At 37.8% G+C, this 21,560-nt stretch overlaps 1 protein-coding gene across 1 annotated transcript in view; it reads right to left on the bottom strand.

The window, feature by feature from the left end:
• The window catches only part of LOC139737328 (dynein axonemal heavy chain 5-like), a 92,057-nt gene extending 70,952 nt beyond the window's left edge, over positions 1-21,105 (bottom strand). Inside the window, 13 exon segments of the mRNA XM_071648001.1 lie at positions 322-420; positions 1,158-1,390; positions 1,393-1,416; positions 2,678-2,858; positions 3,493-3,677; positions 4,207-4,360; positions 7,160-7,222; positions 7,852-7,884; positions 8,552-8,644; positions 12,363-12,458; positions 15,332-15,349; positions 16,584-16,657; positions 20,566-21,105. Of these exon segments, the coding sequence (XP_071504102.1) occupies positions 322-420; positions 1,158-1,390; positions 1,393-1,416; positions 2,678-2,858; positions 3,493-3,677; positions 4,207-4,360; positions 7,160-7,222; positions 7,852-7,884; positions 8,552-8,644; positions 12,363-12,458; positions 15,332-15,349; positions 16,584-16,657; positions 20,566-20,692 (1,380 nt within the window). The 5' untranslated portion in view covers positions 20,693-21,105.
• Positions 21,106-21,560: the final 455 nt, after the last annotated feature.

Raw genomic sequence — 21,560 nt, 5'->3', positions numbered from 1 at the left:
TACAAAATGTTGGCTCATTCAACCTTTGATAAAGCATTTTCCCCTGCCGCCTGTGGTTCATGAGTTTGCAGAATTTGCAGAAGCAGTGATCAGGTCCAGCTCAATCTTCAGTTTGAAGCTTTGCAATGTTCCATGTCCACTATTGCCCTAAATTATCTGTTCTGTTGTTCTCGCTAGTGAGATCCACACATCTGACTCACAATGTTCTCAATTATACACAAAGAAAAATGCCACATACATACTTTATATTTATATTTACTAAGTTGCTGTCACTGTTGGAGGTGCTAACACAGCAATGACTGATGAAATTACTGTGCTTACCGGGTCACATTTGACCAGGGGTCCGAAGAACTTGTCAAGGGTGTAGAGATACTTTACATTGTCCTTTGCCTCGTTGGCTGCATCAGTGATACGACGATCCTGTGATAAAAAGAGAAGGATGTTCATGTAAGTACATATACAATGTATGGGAAACTGCTAAATAAATCAACATGTGCCTTTGCCGTGCTACTGTGTCGAGATCTTCATTAACAAAACACATGTTCTCCAAGTAGTAATTCAATTTTACATGATTTCCCATATGTTTCAAACACATGCGGATGCATACACAACAAAATGATTGCTGAGATGTAGAACTATACATGTTGGAGGTTAATATGAGACCTATCTCTTCCTCAAGAGCTTTTCTTTTATAGAGTGATGGTGTGTTCCTGGGATGTGTGAGGGGAAAAAAGGAGTATTTAAAATATACAATCGGGGGCTTGTGGCTTCCATGCACCTCAGGATCATGTAAAGATATGATGTTAGCAAGAGATATGATTCTAAAGAAGATTTGGTTCAAGTCTGAAGAAAGTCTAATCTTGGTTTGTTCCAAGTATATCTTAACATAATAGCAGTACTGAACCCAGTCCCATACCCTCATAGGTCTAATGACAGTCTTCCGCAAAGAGAGTGCAATCACAATCAGACCAGAGTCCACTCTAGGTCAAATGGGGGGGGGGGGGATTTATCAAACATTTAGTGAGATACTTTTTCTGACAAATGTGCTCTCAGCTAATCAGATGCAAGAGTTTCAGTAGCTTGGAAACAGCTTGTGAGAAAAAAAATCTCTTGGCAAAATGTTTGATGAAATGCTCCTCAGATCTCTTGAGTCTTACCAGTTCCTTCCACTGCTTGAGGACCTTGGACTTGGCCGCATTGAGCACACCAACCACTGCCTTGCAGCGGGGGCTCTTGATCTGGTCCAGCAGGCTGTTGAACTTGGCCATGCGCTTCTTCCAGTGGTCCAGCTCGGCGGCGGGCCCGATGTCGTCGGCCTCCTTGCGCATCTGCTCGCTCTCCGTCAGCACCTGCACGATCTGCCTCAGCCACATCATGCTCAGCTCCTCAGTTTCTCCACAGTGTCTGGGGCCGAGGCTACGGGCGATGAGGGAGAGAGGGGAGGAGGAAAGTGAGACATCGTCTGCTCATCGAAGGATGGACATTTCATACATAATCATTGCACTTTCAGGTTCTTGTTCACACTCAAGGATGATTTCATGGGATTTCCACTTTGACAGAAGGATCTGGTGCACTAATTTGAGATTTAAAAGACCAACACATGCCTACACTGTTTTTCTCACAGTTTTTCTTCTATATATATATCACTACAGCATATGGCATAGATCCTGCACAATACAAAGAAAAACATTTTAGCCTTTATATACTGTATACGCTACATATTTCGCGGGGGGTTTATTTTCGCGAATTTCGCGAGTTGGGAGCTATTCGCGAAATTAACAACACGCGAAAATATTTACCTTCCAAAATGAATCCCTTGCCTTGATGATACAAACATTTCAGTACTAGTATACCATGTCGCGGCTTACTGAACAGACCATACTGGTTAAGCTTGTTTACGTACATACAGCACGTCCACGTCTATACTTACGAATACTGTAGAGAGCCAATCCATTATCGCAAGGGGACCACTCGTCAGAAATCTAGCGCGATGGAATTAACCACTTCAAAAATGTTGAATTCTAACTTACTAGTTCGCAGAGTTTGGTAAGATTTTTTCATGCAGTGTATAACTAGTATCATTCTTATTTGCTAGTAAGTTGAAAATTCACACTTTCTTTGCCACTTCATATTTTCTCTGGTCCCCCAATCGCGAATTTAACCACTCGCGAAAATGTGTGACAGCGGCAATTCGCGAATATTTATGTACGCGAAAATTATAGCGTATACAGTATTTCAGTAACAGGCCGCCAAGGAAGTGTGTACTTTTTTGTAGAAAGATGAAGATTTGTTGAAATTCATTCAATATTGTCTTTATTTTGTTCCACTACTTCGACATCGCAAGTTCTTGTACAGTTCTAATCTAGTCAGACCCACATGGGAATTTCCCAGAACATAAGATTCATAACTTTTTTCAGGATGGTTCTGGGTTCTGGGTTCTTGATTCTGTAATCAGGATGGAGCAGCTACAGTGTAGCTGCCACATGTTTATGTACAGCGCCCACACACACGACAGCTTACACAGTACCATGGATGCAAGTATCCCTGTCTTAAGAAACCAAAGCAGCCACCAAATCAGGTCAGAGCAAGAAAGACACTGGGTAAACTCTCCGTCCTGTCTGCCCTACTGTCCCGAATCAAAAGCTCCCTAATACGATATCTTTCAACTGTTTCTCACCAGCAGCCTGGAAGTCAGCAGCAGTCTTCAGCGAATCCAACATGGACTCGAGGTACTCGTGCTCACACAGCTGCACGCGGCCGTCCATGTTGGAGGTGGCCGTCCCGAGGCTGCCTACAAACTTCTCCAGCTGCTCCATGAACTCGGACACTTGACCGTTGTCCTTGATCTCGCCCCAGTTCTGTTGAAAGTGAGATAATGTTGAGAATGAGATGTTGGTCATTTCAGTAGCAAGGCGTAGAATCATTAAGTAACATGCCTTTCCTTTTGGCACAGCAATTGCAGATGGTTAGGAACTCACAAGGTCTCAGCATTTTATGCATTGTTAAGATATGTGATAAATGAACGCACATATACCAATGGGTGACGAGTATGCTTATTACATATTACTATGAACATCACCACTGCCAAGTTACGAGTTTTTCCAACACTGTTATGATGCTGTTTGTATGCTCACATTAACCCTTATGATAAATGTCTAATCTTCTGGCACTTGATCCCAGCTAACACACCAACCATGTAAAAGTAGAAACTTTCACACAATTACACCTTTTTGAACTGGGCTGATTTCAGTTAAACCTCAATTTGTTCTGAGAATATCTTTCGTACAATCTGTAATACCTCCATGAACATTTGCATGCTAGCATTTTGACCATAACTATGTTAAGCCCAAAATTTGCAAAAAAAAAGTATCCCCTGGGTGAAATACTCCAATGTTAGGATATGCTCAACATCACAAGCACTATTAACATTGTTATCCTCACCACCATCATAAACTTCATATCGATTGTCATGCACACTTAGCCATAGCTCACCTCTTGGAGTTTGAGGGCGGGCATCATGACCCTAGCCAGCATGGTCTTAAAGCCCTCCAGGATCTTCCCGTTGCCACAGTCCATCATGCCAAAGTTGACCTCGGCAGCGATGTTGGCCACCGTGATGGCCTTGTTGGTGGAGCGGAGGAAGAAGTAGCACATGCCATTCAGCCCCTCAGACGTACCTGCAAGACAAGAGAAGAAGGACGTGTGAATGGAAGTCCTCTCTAAAGAGCACAGTACACCAGGATAGATATTTAAGTTCTTATTCTTGGCATTTTAACAGAATGTCAGGTGGAAACTGTTGTAATATGCTAAAATGAAACTTGCAGACATGTAATGCCTGATATCGTTTTTAAGCATCAATCATCCAGCCTATTCTATTTTTAGCCTGATACTTCTTGTGTCAAGTCAATGGATTCCGCAGGGAACACGTGGAATTTCTCCTTACATGTGGCAAAGATATTCATGGGATGGCCAGGAGTCTATTTTTACTTCTCTGATTTCAAAACAGCAGGAAATGAGATGAAATAGTACAAGAAGAGAGAGAAAGGGAAACAGGGGAACTGCAGACACTGTGTAGACTATAAAGTTAACAGGATTTGGCTTTGTTCATCTCTTTTTTTATAAAGCATTATCTTTTCTAATATGGTGTAGACATGTATGGTAAAAGCAAATCAGATCAACAACTGCATCCATTGTGTTGCAATTTACCTGTGGTGAGGAAGAGGCGTTTCTGGGCTGGTTGGGTCACCACGCTGGAAGTGTCAGTCCTAGAATACAGGGTGTCTCGACCCATTGTCTCCTGGTAGAAGAACATGAGCTTGCGGGGACCATCCTGGGCAAAGAACTCCTCAATCATGTCAAACTGAAACACAAACAAACAAACAAAAATGATAATTTGTAATACATAATGCAAGCAATCATTCATGATACGGTGTATTACCTATCTGTTTTATCTTTAATGTACTGCATGTTGGAGACTGTTCAAAAGACACCAGAAACAAGATGTCAGAACAACAGTATCCAATCAACAGTCAAATGACACAGATTTGCCCGAATGTCAGATGCTCTGTTGCCAGGTACAATGTAAACTAGAAATATCACTTAAGGTGATTAATACCCCCGCCCCGTGACGACAGTCTTACCCAAGGAATGATCTTTCCATGATCTTCTGCCATTTAAATGCCGTTACCATGGCAACGCAGCTTCCGACACGTCCGAAAAATATGTCTTGCACATCTTCCCACCAAGACTATTGTGTGTGCCACATTTCATATGCTTTTGTCAAAAACTGAGGAAGTAGTTCAATCCACAAGATCTTTCCTTGATCTTCCGCCATTAATATGCCATTACCATGGCAACGCAGCTTCCGACACGTCCAAAAAATATGTCTTGCACATCTTCCCACCAAGACCAATGTGTGTGCCACATTTCATGAGCTTCAGTCGAATACAGAAGTAGTTCAATCCGCAAGATCTTTCCTTGATCTTCTGCCATTTATATGCCGTTACCATGGCAACGCAGCTTCCGACACATCCGAAAAATATGTCTTCCACATCTTCCCACCAAGATCAAGGTGTGTGCCACATTTCATAAGCTTTGGTCAAAAAACTGAGGAAGTACTTAAATCCGCAAGATCTTTCCTTGATCTTCTGCCATTAATATGCCGTTACCATGGCAACGTACTTTCGGGTACTGTCAAAAAATGCGTCTTGCACATCTACAACCAAAGGCACACATCTGTACCAAGTTTCATGGAAATTGGGCAAAAACTGAGGAAGTAGTTTGCAACACAAAATTTTCTATCATTTTAGCTCATAATATGTGAGCTGTTACCATGGCAACATACTTTTTGTCACTGTCAAGAAATGTGTCATGCTGACCTATATCCTAAGACAAACATTCAATATGAATTCCATGAGAATTGGAAGAACACTGATGAAGCAGTTTTGCCATGAAGCATTTTGCCCTATATTTTACCAATAACATGCCGTTACCATGGCAACGCACTTTTTGCCACTGCGGAAATATGTGTCTTGCACATTAACATATTCAGATGAAAATCTGTACCTAATTTCATAAAAATTGATCAAAAACTGTGGGAGGAGTTCGCGACGCAAGATTTGTACCCATTTTTGCCCATAATATGCCGTTACCATGGCAACATACTTTTGGGTACTGTCAAAAAATACGTCTTGCACATCTACAACCCAAGGCACACATCTGTGCCAAGTTTTATGGGAATCGGTTGAAAAATGAGGAAGTAGTTCGCGACGCAAGATTTGCAACGGACCGACCGCCCGACCGACCGCCCGACCGACCGACCGCCCGACCGCCTGCCCGACCGACCGCCCGACCGACCGCCCGACCGTCCGCTGATTCCTACAATGTATATACATGTACCCCCTTCAAACTTCGTTTGGCGGGGGTATAATGACTGATGGTGGTTGAGTTTATAGGCATCATTGTATCATATACTGTACGAGCTGAAATTTTCACGTACAGATATTTTCGCGAATTGCTACTTGGCGGACATTTTCGCGTGTTGTTAATTTTGCGGTTGCGGTCTAACTAAACTTAGTTATTTGCGCATTGTTATTTTCGCGGTTCAAAGGCGATTCGCGAAATTCGCGAAAAAAAATAAAACCACCGCGAAAATTTCAGCTCGTACAGTACTCATCATCCCAAACAATTACTGTGGCATGACATGGGCCAATGATGTACAATTGTACTCAAAGTACTTTTAAGTTAATGGCCAGAGTCTAGCTTGCACAATTTGAAAGTAAGATGTTGAAATGTATTTTATACATGAAATACCATATTAACCTGTTTGAGGATGAGCTATTTTGCTATGACATGCATTTTCTACGGACATCTATCCGAGTATACTCAGGACTAGTCTTTAATGGGTAAAGGTGATCTCATGATCAATATCCTGCTATCAGAAAGTCAATACAAATTTGGAGAACATGTAAGTGTAGGGGAAAAGTGTAAACCATACATTCTTTGTATCTTCAGCTACATGTATTCTGAAGGAGAAGCATGACAACACATGTGGGCCAAGATATTGAAGACAGAAACTGAGCTGTGATCAAAATTTTGGCGATCAATTCTAGCTAACATACATTGTATTATTGTCGGGGGGGGGGGGGGGGTGGTAGATCACCCTTGTGCTATTAGCCTACAATTCTGCTACAAACTTTCTTGCATAATAATGTACTGCTGATCTTAAAGATCACTGCAATTCTCACTTTCTCGTAAGGCACACAACTACATGTACTTACAGCATGTACAACAACATTACATTAATTTTTCTCAAAATTATGAGTCTTAGAATGGATTGCACATGAGATATAAGCTTATATTAATAGACATCATGCATAAACCGATGAATGACTTCAATACTGGTTGTATAATATTTTACCCTGAATAAATGGTAGGATGAATTGAAGGTCCCAGAGTGGGCAGTATAAAATGTAAACATACTCATTGAACCTTGAGCGTAAGTCAAGTGTATTTCCAGCATGAACCATCCTTCGTGCTGGTGGGAGCTAGCTTATACCTGCCTGCCTGTGAAATCTTGGCCCTCTGGTTTCTTGCACTTAAAATTATTTTCAAGAGGCCGGCCTTTGTTCAAGGCTGGATTACATTATTGTGTTTGTACCTTGTCATCCCCAAGGAGGAAATCTTCCACTTGTGCAATCTCCATATTCAGGGCGTCGGCAAGCTGTGACAAAAATAAGCAAAATGTTACATGAATGAAACGAGAAACAGAAAATACTGAACAGAGTATGCATCATTGCGTAGCAGATGGGCTATATATTTCACAGCGTTACAAATTTCAAGAGTTGATCGATATTTCAGAAATTACCAACTCGTACAAATATTGCTTCCAGCTGAAGCACAAAAATGTGTTGTTATATTTTATTGCTTGTTTTTTATTTTGTGAAAGGTGATAATTTGTCTTTCCTATTACTCAAAGTGGTTCTAGATGGGGAATTAAACCACTTGCAACATTGTCTTACAATTCCTAATTTGCAAAATATAATTATGGCGTACACAGTATGAGGCAGAATACGACCATACTACAAATGTACATGTCATATGCTGATCTCAGTACAAAGACTACAAATGTATGGTACCTGACATGAATTATTACAATCAAATCAAAAGTAGTTTCTGTCACTCATTACTGTAACATGGCAAAATTTTTACTAATATGTAACCATCAGAAAGTCTCGGGGCTTTCTGATTAAAGAATTAGTTCATTGTTCATGCTGATCTGCCAAAAAATAAATAAACAAAGTGTAATATTCTGATCAATGCTTTATGTACTTGTTCTGTACTAATACTTACACTTGAAAACATGAACTGATGTCTTGCATCCATCTGTTGAAGTAGAAAGAACAAAGACAATTACCTCAATCATATATCATGCTTAAAATAATACATCTATCTACTTTCTACCAGAGCATTTATGTTTGCTTGTTTTTTCTTTGTGGCCTCAAGAAAAAAAAAATACATATACATGTATACATACCCAGTAGATATTCTACTCAACATTTGATGCAACCCAAAGATTCAACTGATAGAAAAAATATTTGAGTTATTACCTTCCCATTTTATCCATTATGAACCAATGTGTTACTTGTCTTTCAAATACTTTATTTCTGCATGATGTATTCTTGCCGGCATAGATAAGTAACGATGTTTAGAATCCATTTAGACAGACAATAGAACGAAGAATGCAGAAAGAATATCCAACAATATTACTTCATGATGTGTTTGTTTTATTTCTACCCTTTATATTCTGTCTATCTTCAAAAACAAAAACAAAAACAAAAAACAATGCAATGATTATGAGTAGCATCCATAAAACTGTAAAAATTTACAGCAAACACAAGGAGCAAAACTTGCAGGCTGTTCATACACCATGTCTCAGGCAGAAATGGTGTTGTTTTACAACATGCAGTTGACTCAAGCTTTTAGAATTCTGGTATCATATGTATGTGCTATAGAAGAGAGGGTAGACTGATGTGTATGACGACCAACTCACCGTCAGCCTGCGCTCGTCCCTGTTGGCCTTAGCCTGCTTGGCCATCTCTTTCATGGCCTCGGACGACATCACCACATTCTTCTTGACCATAGACTGTGGACAGGACAGGACAGGACAGGACAAAGACAGAAGGAAAGCAGTAAACTCACTGACCAGTCTGTTGGTTTGTCACTTTAATAATCAATGCATTCATTAACAAGGAAAATTGACTGCAAGCATTACAGCATATTGTAGCCACTTGCAAAAAGGTTTCTTTTTTTTTTATGAAACTGCTGTTGTGGCTGCAAAATAAAATGCTCAATCAAATAAATGTTGATAGAAAGAAGAACAAATAGCATTGTTGCATAGGAAATACAAGTGTAACTGCAGCATACACTTGCAGAAAAGCTGGATGAGGCAAAAGGTAAAGAGATGGGAAATGGATACATGAATGTTCATAATGACTTATTTCCAGCATGATGCAGGAATTCCATCTAGCAACAGAGGAAATACAGTGACTTGAGATGGAGATAGAGATCTATGAATTATGCTTTTTCTGAGGTAAATGCATTGAACTTTGAAAGGCACAATTACAATTGTACTCAGCTGATGCAAATCGGCAAATTGTATCTACAATGGACAGTATATACTGTATATGCACTAGTGCTTCATCATTCTCATTATAAAATGGGTACAGAAATCTTTTGTGGGCAATATATACAATGTACACATTCTACAGTGAGCAATGAATCTAACATACATTTGTACATTTGTACAATCTGCAACATCTGAGATGGCAGTGGCTGCTAAGAAATGATGTAATCAAAGTGAAATTCTTGCTACATATTGTATGTACAATGTACATGTACGTTATGCTATGAAAAAGCCAGCATGGAATTGATCGACAAGTGAGAAATAATAGCCATTTCCTTTTATATATCTCACTTGATCAGAGATACAGTGTACTTGTATGTGATCTGAACACATGTGCATACACACTGGAAGATAGTGCTAGCAATAGGAGCAAAAAACAAACAAACAAAAAAATATACATATATATATATATATATATATATACAATGTATATATATATATAGTACAATATGTAAATTGTACTGACTCATAAAGTTAGTACAAACAGGTGTGTACATGTACATTGTACATTGGAAGCACATACAACAGCAGACAGACACTCTTCAGTGTATAGAGTCAAGTTTGAGGGCACAATAAGGACTATGCCAGAATGAAAATCTCATTGACAGTAAAGCTTTACGGTCCAATTGTCTCCATCTACAGCAACTGCTAATCATCTTTTTGCAAAAATTTTCCTCACTTGTTTTGCATGGCAGGAATTGGTGTAGCAGGAAATCTACCCCTGATGTGAAATATATTTGCAAGAAAGCAAGAAAAAGATAGACCACCTGCACACAGCATGACAGTCAGGGATGCCAACTGTATAAATGACATTGCTGGATTGCAGTATTCTGAAAGCTGAGAAAGCATATTTTTGGTGGAAAAATAACATACTGTATTTACCTTTCCTGCAATAGACATGTGTGTAATACAATTTATGGGGAAAAGTATTTTCCGTGAAACCTGCAGTATTTGGGAAGAAAAACAGTGCTAGATATTGCTAAGAAAACAAACGGCTGGCGTTGCTGGACAGTATCGGAATACTAGTGTTGTAGATGAGGAAATATGCACACTTCAAGAAACAGCAAGTCGATTATAACTTAACATAATACACATACAAACACACAATCATTCTTCTTCAACTTTTTATCTGTTACTTGACGTACAAGTATGTCAGTTAATTGACCAGTATTTTGAGGTCATGCAATTCTATGTACGGTACTACTTATATCATAAAGTATTAGCCAATCTTTAAGTTTCCTCCATGAAAAACAAAAGAAACAGCACTTATTACTTTTCACTTTTTAAGAGGGTCATATCAGGAACCAAGCACACGGTTATCAATGTAATACTTTTGCTCTGTTTGTAAAGAATATTCAGTTTTCAGCAGTGCACAGCACTGTTCAACATAGAAGAAGCCAAACTGTCTACAATGTATTTAAAGATACCCAGAGTAGAACACTGATTTGTGCAGGCTGTGGATTAACTGCTATATCATGGTCACTTACAATACGCACAAATCATGACCATATTTGATATATCATATTTAAGTGCAGAGGCCACAACCTGTACACTGAAATATATATCTAATACTCCTCAGAACACCTGCCACTTCCGTAGTCAATTGACAATGCATCTTCTGCACTGCATTTTGTATGAAAGGTGCCATGGGAAGTCACTGACTTTTTTTGTTTCACTGTCAGCAGGTGGGTTGGATTGGTTGCCAGGCAAGGTCTATTCTGTTGTTAGGGAAGCTGCCAACTTTATTTGAGATTGGGGGAGGGGTGCATAGAAAGCTATTATACTATATTTTTAAAAGACATGCATGTAATTATCGATGCAGAAGGGGATGGTTATTATACCTGTACAATGTGTATCATGTTCACAATATGTATTGCCCATCAGTGCCAACACACAAACCTTGAAATTGTATCTCATTTATTAGTAGTTTCATTATCTCCATGTACCTTATCTCTTCCATTTTTTGTTTTTGTTCCGCATTGTTGCTATGGTGTTACTGATCATTCTGGTAACATGTGTGTGTGTGTTTATGTATGTGTGTATTGCACATATATAGACCGTGTATGTAACTCTGTACAATGTATTTGTACATTGTACATGTACAGATGTATAAATTGTGCACCTCTCTATTCAAACCTTGTGTGAAAAAATGTTAATCTACTTGATGAGAACGGCTAAATTGATAAGCCATCAATAAAACCATTAACACTACTGTGAAAACTGCCCAGCCAGTATTGCTACATGTATATCTCTGATCATACCTATTAATTTCTGCAGATGCAATGAGATGGAAAAGCAATAATTTGAAAAGGGCATGATAATGGCACTTTTCTATGCATGCAGATCTCCTTGTTCTACAATATGGGCAACATAAAGCTTGGTGGTGGTATTGCTGAATGAAAGAGCATGTATAATGTATGCTATTAAACTACTGTATGGAACTAATGAAAATGTGTCACATGCCATGGATGAAAATAGCATGCACAATGGGAATAATTCCAATTCTATTGTCAGTTTTCACTTTAGTCTCATCACCAAGGCTCTTTGAAAAGACCAGTCTGTTATAACATGTGGGATTAAGTCCTCAGTAGAATATAAGTGTTTGTATTTTGCCCCCTCCCCTCCCCCTGTCACATTATTACAATGTATGGTAGTAATTGAAGAATTGTACTGCAGATAAATGTCACTTGCAAAATAGAGATTAAAAAAGGAAAACGTAACAAAAAAAATATCCTAGTCTCCCCCATCCCCATCATTTGTAAAACAGAAATGAAATTACAAAAAAAAAAAAAAAAAATTCAACGAGATGCCCAGGTAACTAAAGAAATAAAAAACAATGGAGTATACTTGTGATGCTTATAAATCTGCAACCTACTGCAATCTGTCTAATATGTGATGTGACTTTTTAAAGTTTGATTAAAAATAGCTTACTCTGATAACAGTCAATACAATGTTAAATATACTGACAAATACAATGAATTATATATATGGAATGATTGCATTTCATGGGAGCATTTGGATGGAAGCTCAAACATGCAATCTCTATGGAAGCATGGTAGCACTTCTTAGCATGATGAAATAAGAGTTTCTGCCAAAGGTCAGGGAGTTGCATACAGTTGCTTGGGGGTAATGGTAGCAATATGATGGAGTGAAATTTTGTGTAATACATAGAACATACAAAACGTCTGCTCCTGGGATCGCTGGTGGACCCAGATACATGGATGTCCCCTGGTTGCAGCGAAATGGAGACACGACTAGTCTTGTGTCCAGGAACCTGAGTTTTCAGAGGTGAGAGGTCATTTTGGCATGATACCTGCACATTTTGGCCTCTACAGAGCACATCTTATTTGTTAGAATGAATTCCCTCCCTGCCAAAATGAATGGACTATGTGCATAGAAATTAATACATACATGTAGAGTATAAGTGTGATTTTGAAACCAATGCTCCATTTTTGATTTCCAGCATGGTGTATGTAGTTTAACTACTTTACACAATACTGTTAAAAAAAAAAGTGTCTGACAATATGTTTCCACTATAAGCAGGGAATAATTTTACCTCCTCAAAACTGATTAGCAATTTCAGCCAATAGATCAACATTTCAAATGAAATTGTGTACACTTCTAAACTGTACATATGGAAGAAAATTGCTAAAATAATAATTTAACAAAAGATATCTTGTATAGCAGTCATATAAAAAATTCATAGCAAATTGCTTTGCAGTACTGTACCAGGAAAATTATTCTCTGATATTATAAGCTAGCAGAATATGATAAATGACATTTGACGATTTGCTAAGAGATATGCTTTGCATTTATTTCTTTTTTAATGATCATGTACACCTGTAAGATAAATTTGTATGTGCCGCCACAGGTGTAGAAGATCGACGTAAAAAGTCTATGCGACTATGAATACTGGGTTATAATGTATCTCTGCAAATGCACTTTTCAGTCAATGGCATGGTGCATAGCAATACCACATCAACTTGTTTTTCCCTTGATAATATGATGAATACCTTTTTATCATTTCATTGCATATATTGTATGATATAGTATGTTTGCACAAAATATTGCCACACAGCAAAAAAAAAAACCCAAAATGAAGTCATTACATAAAGAAATGCATGTTTTCAAACAAATCATCATCCTTTTATACGCAATGATCTTGTGTACATGTACAATCGCATACTGTTATGTCCTATTTCAATGAAACTGAACTGCTTTTCTGTTAATGTATTTTTTTCACTATATTCAATATTAAGGTCAATTCAACCCTGAATTGGCATTTAACATTAAAAACTACATTTTGTAAATCCCATGGCATAATCAAAGTACGGTTTAAGACAATTGTAAGTACAGCTCAGTGTACATCTGATAGGCACAAACTCTTCCCAACTTTGCAGCATGGAAGCACTCCATGTTGCTCTAGTGGAGGGTAAACTCGAGGGGGTTAATGTAAATATTGACTCTCTGTCAACAAATGCCCTCCTAGACTGTATCAAGCCCACTAATGGGGCCACAATGAGATATGTCAATAGACAGAGCCCATAGTCAAACCACACCTATGGGGTAGGGGGACAATGTTGTAGCCACTGGTCTGGGTCAACAGGATGGAGTGAGCGCAATAAGGGTCAACAAAAGGGACAGCACCTGTCCGGGCACAGTGATCTGTGGGAGCGCACTGGGATGTATATTGTATGGGAACAATTTGCGCTGAACCTAGGGCAGGCTTCTGATTTAAATTGTCGGTATTTTGAGCATGCAGCTCTTTAATAGTCTTTGTATGCAAAGCAAATTGGTGAACATGATAGGATGTGTGCTTCTTAGCTGTATATTAGAGTTTCTTTATGTATTTTTTTATGATTTCTCTTTTTATAATGATACACCGTATCGAAGTGTTAGCACAGGGATTAAATTTGTGAACAATACTTATGAATGGAAAAGTCATTCATATTTAACATTTTTTATAAGAAACTAACAAAAATAAATCCACAAATGTGGATAATGGATACTTGGAATTTAGTGATATTATGAACGACACAAGCATGGTATAATGACCTACACTGAAAAAAAAAAGTTTCAGCAGATAAGACAAACAATAAGAAAAATATGGAAATATTTAGAGTTACATCTCTGCAAAACAAATTAGGTATCAAGTACCATCACTGTAAAATGCAAATTAAATGATGATGTCATCAGCTTGCAATGCTTTTAATGAAATTTTACTCTCATACAGGCAAGTTTCCAGACATCTTTCTTGGCAGTTCAAATGCAATCTGTCTTTGCCTTGTACAAGCTTGTACGTGTTACCAGGTTTTCAGGGTTTGCAATGTCTACCTTCATATCAATGTTGTCTTGGAAAGGTTGCATAAATCTTTTGCTCATGAAATGCTACACTTGTATTTTGATTTACATACAATTACTTAAGGACATTAAGCCCATCTAGTACAATTTTACAAAGCAGGCCTTTCTGTTTTTGCACGGCACTTCAGACACACACACACAAACACAAGATTTTACAAGAAACTTGAGATGAATTGCATGTTTAATGTATCCAGTACTAATAAAACTTTGAGCATTATCAAAAATACTGAATGTTAAATCACATAGTTGTGACCTGCTCATCAAACATCCCTGTATCACTGTTTGAAAACTGAATAAACTCTAAGTGATTTCTTAACAAGACAAACATACATTCAACATCAACCACAAGATTATTCAGTCAACTTCACAAAGGTCTTACTGAGACAAAACTAGTGTATGACATTGTGCATGTTGTATACACTGTACACGTTGTATACACTGTACACCTGTACGTCACCATTAAGTAGAGGCATTTTCTGTGAAATGCACTTTAACCAATTTAAGTGATTTATGAATAATTGTGTTGCTTTCCACAAATCACTTGAGTTATGATTCATAATTATAGCACAAGACTCATATAACTGTTATTTACAAAGTCATATCAAATCTTCCACTACATTGGTGTGAAACAAACATGGCAACAATCAATTAGTGCATCAGCATTTAAACGCAAAGACATGGCATCATGATCAGAGGCCCTTGTGTGGCAGCAACAATGGCAATAATGATGTAACAATGACAGCAACAGGCAAACCACCCCAAGAATGCACATCAAATCAAACTTACCGGTCCTTTTGAAGCATGCTGAGAGCAAGGAACAAGTAACAAAAGTGAAATGTTATATTCCTCAGGGAATTCAGAGACAATGTCAGTGGCCTACCAGCAAGACAACTAAAGGTATTTCAGAATCTGGAACAATTTTATACTCATCAAGCTCATCCCTCTACATGTACAATACCTCTCTGACACTTGTTTTCTCTTGTCATTGAGAGCTGTCGCCAACTTTCTGACGCAAAGTACTGACACCTATTAAAAGCAGCCTGCTCGTTCATCTTTTTTCCGAAATTTGATAAATAACTAACGCCAAACAATGCTACACAGCTCGCTTTCACAATGGGGGGAGACAAGTGTCAGGGTAAAGCAAGGAGATGGGAAGGTTTCATCAATCGACCACCTGGTGGCCCACTAGAGCTGATAAATCAGTGGTCATGTGGTCTTTTGTGTTCGTTGAAATGGACAACGGGCCCCGATGTTCGGCGTAATTGAATAGCAGAGCGTGGGCAATTAGAGTCACAGTGATCCTGGCTGACAGGATCCCTCATTACAATGATTATAGGAAGAGGCAAAGAAAAAAAAAGAGGACAACTTTCACACCAGCTGTAAGTAAAGCATGCCTCTTACACAGATGGAAGAATGCATCGTTATTGGACAAATTCGATATTGATCTAAGTTTTTGACACATGGAGCAGTTAGGCACGTGGCCAATTTTGTTTGGAGCATTTTTCACACAAATTAGCATCCATCAAAGGCAAAGGTGCCATGACAGCATATTACGTGTACATGTATGACAGTTGTATAGATCTGTGAAATGCCATATCTCTTGGTTAAATCTGAAGACTACCAATTATATCCTGAAATGAAAAACTTAGTCTGTACAGTTTAGAATTTTCTTTTCTTATCAATGATTGGATGCAAATATCATAACCCCAAATCACATTTCTTAACACACATTGTAAGTTTAGTAAGTATTGTACTTCTGAAATAAATGTGCAATACACATATCAAATGCTCAAGTTTTATAAAATGTAATTAGGAGTCTGAAGTCCTAAACTACAGCTGTAAGTACATCCACCTCTCATCCCCCTCAAAATAAAAACAAACTAAAGTGTCTTATATGCAAATACATACAAACACACACACACACACACACACACACACACACACACACTACGTGTATAGTGTATCACAAAAAGTCAAAGGACAGATTTATAGAAGGAGGGCTTGTACAACAAGTTACAAATCAAGAAGCTCTACTTACTGCTGGCCCAGCCCCTCTTCGTGCTGGAGCACCAACTTTCTTCTTCTCTTGCTTGGTCTCAGCATCTTTCTCCGCTGGTGAATACAAAATAATAATAATAATAATAATAATGATAATAATAACAATAATAATAACAACAATAATAATAATAATAATAACAATAATAATAATAAAAATAATAATGATAATGATAATAATTAGATAATAATAATAATAATTGACAGTGCTTACATACATGTAGTGCATAACACATAGTGCATAACGCAAAATATGAACATCTTTTCTGTTGAAAAAAATATAAATACACTGTATATATATTTACACATTTAGATACAAAACAAAAAGAGATGATACCAGAAATACATGTAGACAATCATACACAGTGTATGTTGTGACAATTTACCAATAGTGTTCGCAATAGTCCTAGGGCTTATCTTTATATTGCCATCGAATGCTCAGGATCCTATTCTCAGCAAAATTACTTCATCCTTCTTCCTTCATACAGCAGGGTTACCATATGCAAATGTTTGAAATGTACAATGTCTACTGCACATAAACATGATTATGGCCTGAAAACTGACATGAATGCACAAGTGCATAAGCAATTAATGCAGGAAAAGTGGGTATATAAAAGACTCTAGCAGTATTTTTTTTTTTTTTTATCAAAGTCTTTTAAAGCTTTTGGATGCACCTTGAGGACAGAATATCTTTTTCGTAAATTTACTACTCTTTTTTGTTTTTTCCCCCTTGAATACCAAAATTGTGGTTTCCGTATCACAGCAGAAAACATGTAGTACCAGAGTACAATGAAAAAAAAAAACCATGGCAACAACGTTCCCTCGAAAATGGCCATGAATTTGGATTAACAGCTCAGCATGAAATCAGCAGCAGGTGGTAATTGGTGGTCATACAGCATACTGTACAGTGCACTTGAGCAGTGTGTAAGTTCCATGATGACCTTGTGGAATGACTATGTACAATTATGGATAAACACCCTAATGCCAGTTGTACACAGTGCTGATGTTGTGTACAATTTAAGGTGACAACCAAAACAATACCATACTTTTTAAATCTTTTATGGAAGTCCATATCTGTGCATGCAGGTCTCTTTTAACCTGTTGAGGACAGGCTGATTTTGCTAAATTACAAGCATTTTCCAGTGACACCTGCCCAAGTTCACTTAAGACTAGTATTTAACAGGTTAAATCTTTAAACCTTGCCACTTCATCTAACAATCTATTTATTTTCATAAAAATGCATTCACTTTCTACAAGCAACACAAGAGACAGAATGTGTAACACCAGAAAAAGTCAGAGTGATGACATACTGTAACTGGTACCTTTCAAATTCATATCATCTCTTGGCACAAATATTAATATCTTCCTTCAGCTGTTTTATCAGACTGTTTCTTGAGATGACTGAGTATTTACAAGATGTACATCACAACAGGTATGATATATTACTGCATTAATGTGTAGCATTGCACTTTTCATACTATGCTGCCATCAAAATCATTATATAATTGGGTCAAATGGCAGACAGTACTCAAATTAGGATTTAGTACAAATATTGGACTCTTGCAACATCATCCTACAGTAGGCACCATCATATTATCATCATAATAATCCCTTCCAGGTCCAAATTGTATTCTTTAATCAAACATCTGGTGAGATGAAGCAACATATTTACAGAGACAAGGCATCAGGTATCTGTTTTTTTAAAGGTTCATGAAATTAAGAGGGAAAAGGGTACTATGAAGAGTCTACAAGACGGTAGATTTCTGCAGGAAAGGTGAAATTTAAACATAAAAGTTTAATTTAAAGAATTAATTTTGAATATCAATTAGAAGTTGGTCCATTCTGAGACTGCGCTTTTGGAAATACAATGTACAATATTGCACAGTATCTCGAAACTGAAAAAACATTTTAAATAGTCTAGATCTTTAAATTTAGGACAAGTTTAGAATGACTAAATTCTAAATCAGCAATGCCAATATCAACTGCAAAACACAATGCCTGGACCACTACAAACACCATGCATTAAAATTGTATGCCTAACATTAATAAATTTTGGGTTCTCTCTACCTGCTTGTAAGATGAGATCACATGGTTTCTATTTTGGCACCATTTATCTTGAAGTGAATCTAGCACATTTATGCATACAATAAGTGGGGGTAGATTCAAATGGGTGATGTTAGTTATTCAATAATTCATAAATCTAAATTATGATATCAAAGAAGGTGAGTAGTCCTAACAAACCTTCAGAATCATCCACTTGTCTCATTTCTTTTGGAAATAAAACAAACCTTTGGAACAACAAACCTTTCTTCTTCTTCTTCTTTTTGGATTACTGAACCTTGTATTTCAGAATAACACACCTTCGGAATGTTAAAACTGCACCAGTTCAAATAAAGTAACTACCAATGAAGAAAACACACCATCTTATAAACAACACTGTCAACAGAGAACACTTTAAATACTAAGACTATATAGTACTATACTCTACAGCTAAATTCTAATTTTAAAAGCTACTCTAGTGTAAAGGGCCTGCCATCACTTATTATCAGTTCTACCTCACTTTGCCATGTTTACAATCACATCTTCCATCATTATTGATGATAAATAGAAGTTAGAACTAGATCTAGATCTAGATTGTTAAGCTGAATTGTTTAAAAAAAAATGTAATTTAAGTGTTATTCAAGCAACTTTTAGTTACCATCTCACTTGGAAGCATTCAATAGCGTTCTTGAGCAAGTCTACTTTAAAGGAATGGTAGGGATAGATTGGTTGAGATGAGGATATTTGATAAGCTTTTAACATTCCTTTTTTTTTTTTGGCGAGATACAGGTATTAATTATTCTTCTACTCATTGACCACCTATTTAGATCGACCACCATCGTGCAATGGCTTTCTCATGTATAAAATCATACATACGCGTGGGATGTGGCGCAATATGCTGGAACATTGGAACATGAATACAAATCAAGATAAATTAGGGGGATACTGTAGGTAAATAACCTGAGAAAACAGGAGGAAAAAGAATTGAAGAAAATCCTCATTAGTAATTTATATACATTGTAATTATTGTTAACATGTATTTGCCGTTCACTGGATTTATGTTAGCGCTTTTCAATGGAAAAATGAGTGGTTGATTAAAATGAGCTTTGCCAGTGCATAGTACAAAATATCATTTGCATAATTGTCACAGAGAATTCCATGCGTACAGTGGCGTACGGTACGATTCAACTATAGTATCCGAGCCTGGGATATGAATCTGCGGTACTTTCTGCCTTGAGTGAAATGAATTTAAGGTGAAACTGAGGGATATTTTCAAAGATCTAAGGTACATTGTAGACCTAAATGGGTTGTCTAGATATATTTAACCAAAACAGTGGTCAATGAGTACGGGTAGTGGGTCCAACTCCAAGTTACTTACTTAAACCACTGTCACTGATCTGCACTCTGAAATGTTAACACTACTTGTTACAAGAACTCTGAGAGGAATGAAAAGTTCATCTGAATAATAACCGCACAAAATAAGTTGAAAACATGACGCCCCATCTCGATCAAAACTGCTTAACGTTAGTGTTAACTGTTTTGTTAGGGCCTACTAGCTATCCCCTTAACTTTGACTGACAGTGAATGTTTACTGCCATTGTTTTGAACACGTCTCAGGAGACGTAGGACCACTTGCACTGCATTTCTAGCTGACCTTCAACTTTTCAATTTACCTATCACTAGTTAAACAAGTTCAAATTACCAAATAAATCTAAACATCTAACATGGTTAGGGGGTACAAGGCTAATCAATAACACTACATTAATTAACAGCAATAATTTACTTCAGGTCAGAGTCGAATTTCTGAGTTACAATGATATAGCAGAAAGGCTAACGATAAAAATCAAAATGAATTGATCATTGCACATAACCACAACAAATTACCAGCAATGAATATGATTTTTATAGCTGCCAATGTCACTCACGTTTTGTGGTGGTGATCAAGGGAGGTGCAACTTCTTGATCTGGCTTCGGGGAATCGGGCTTATTTGCCTCTTTTTCGCTTGGTCCTCCGTCTGTAGCAGTCGCGTTTGCTGCTTCCGTGTCTGCCATTATATCGCTAAAAAACTATCTTGCTACTTGTAGAAGTTCTAATGTTCAAAACAGGCCTTAATTTCCCATACTTATAGAAATTAAGTCGCGCTACATACAAGGTGTAACTGTTCAGCCAGGCCTGCAGCTCGTCCTAATAAGTCTCGATAATGTCAACACGTACACACGTAGACACGCATTCAGGTAGAATACATGGGACTACCAAAACAGGACTTGGTAAAGATCTTTGGCAGGCAGGATGATTGACCCTGAACAAACGAGAGCCGACATAGAATTTCGCTCACCCAGGGAGCGAGATCATTTGGTATGCAAATTACTTGGTCGATCAGATTCATACGCCAAACTTCGTTGCTGTTTCACAGATTTTCCACTCACAAATGGTGAAACAATGATGATAAAAGCTCTGTAAAGCAAATTCGTTGGAATAGTCTAATCCAGAAACGCATATTTCGGACGTTTATTTGTTCAAATCAATAGAGAAGTATTCGTTCAAAGTCCGTGTTTTGTTTCGTTCGGTTGCGCCGCGCCGATATCATTCCGCTGAAAGTTGTCGGTCGCCATGGCTGCGAAGTACGCTGTGTACACAGAAGTTCGGTAGGCTGGGCCAACAGGTTGAATAGCGAGCTCCAAGTCTTCCCCGTAGAGCCAACACCGCCGAAGGATGGCGTAGTGCGAATTTCCGATAATCGCACAATGAACAACTTCCACAAGTCGATATGTTGGCGAGTATTATTGACAAGTTCGCCACCGCCACATATTGTCTTCCATTAGCATCGATCTGTCGCTTTTGAACTTAATATCAAGTAACATGTGTAAGCTTGATATTGTTTTAAATGAGAACTGATGGGAGCCTTATTATCGATCTCAT

This window comes from Diadema antillarum, unplaced genomic scaffold (assembly GCF_040938485.1).
Source record: "Diadema antillarum isolate AM-2024a unplaced genomic scaffold, OU_Dant_1.0 seq00000689_RagTag, whole genome shotgun sequence".
Taxonomy (NCBI): domain Eukaryota; kingdom Metazoa; phylum Echinodermata; class Echinoidea; order Diadematoida; family Diadematidae; genus Diadema; species Diadema antillarum.
Note: the sequence above shows the minus strand (reverse complement) of the source record. Positions and strands in the feature narration are given on the sequence as shown.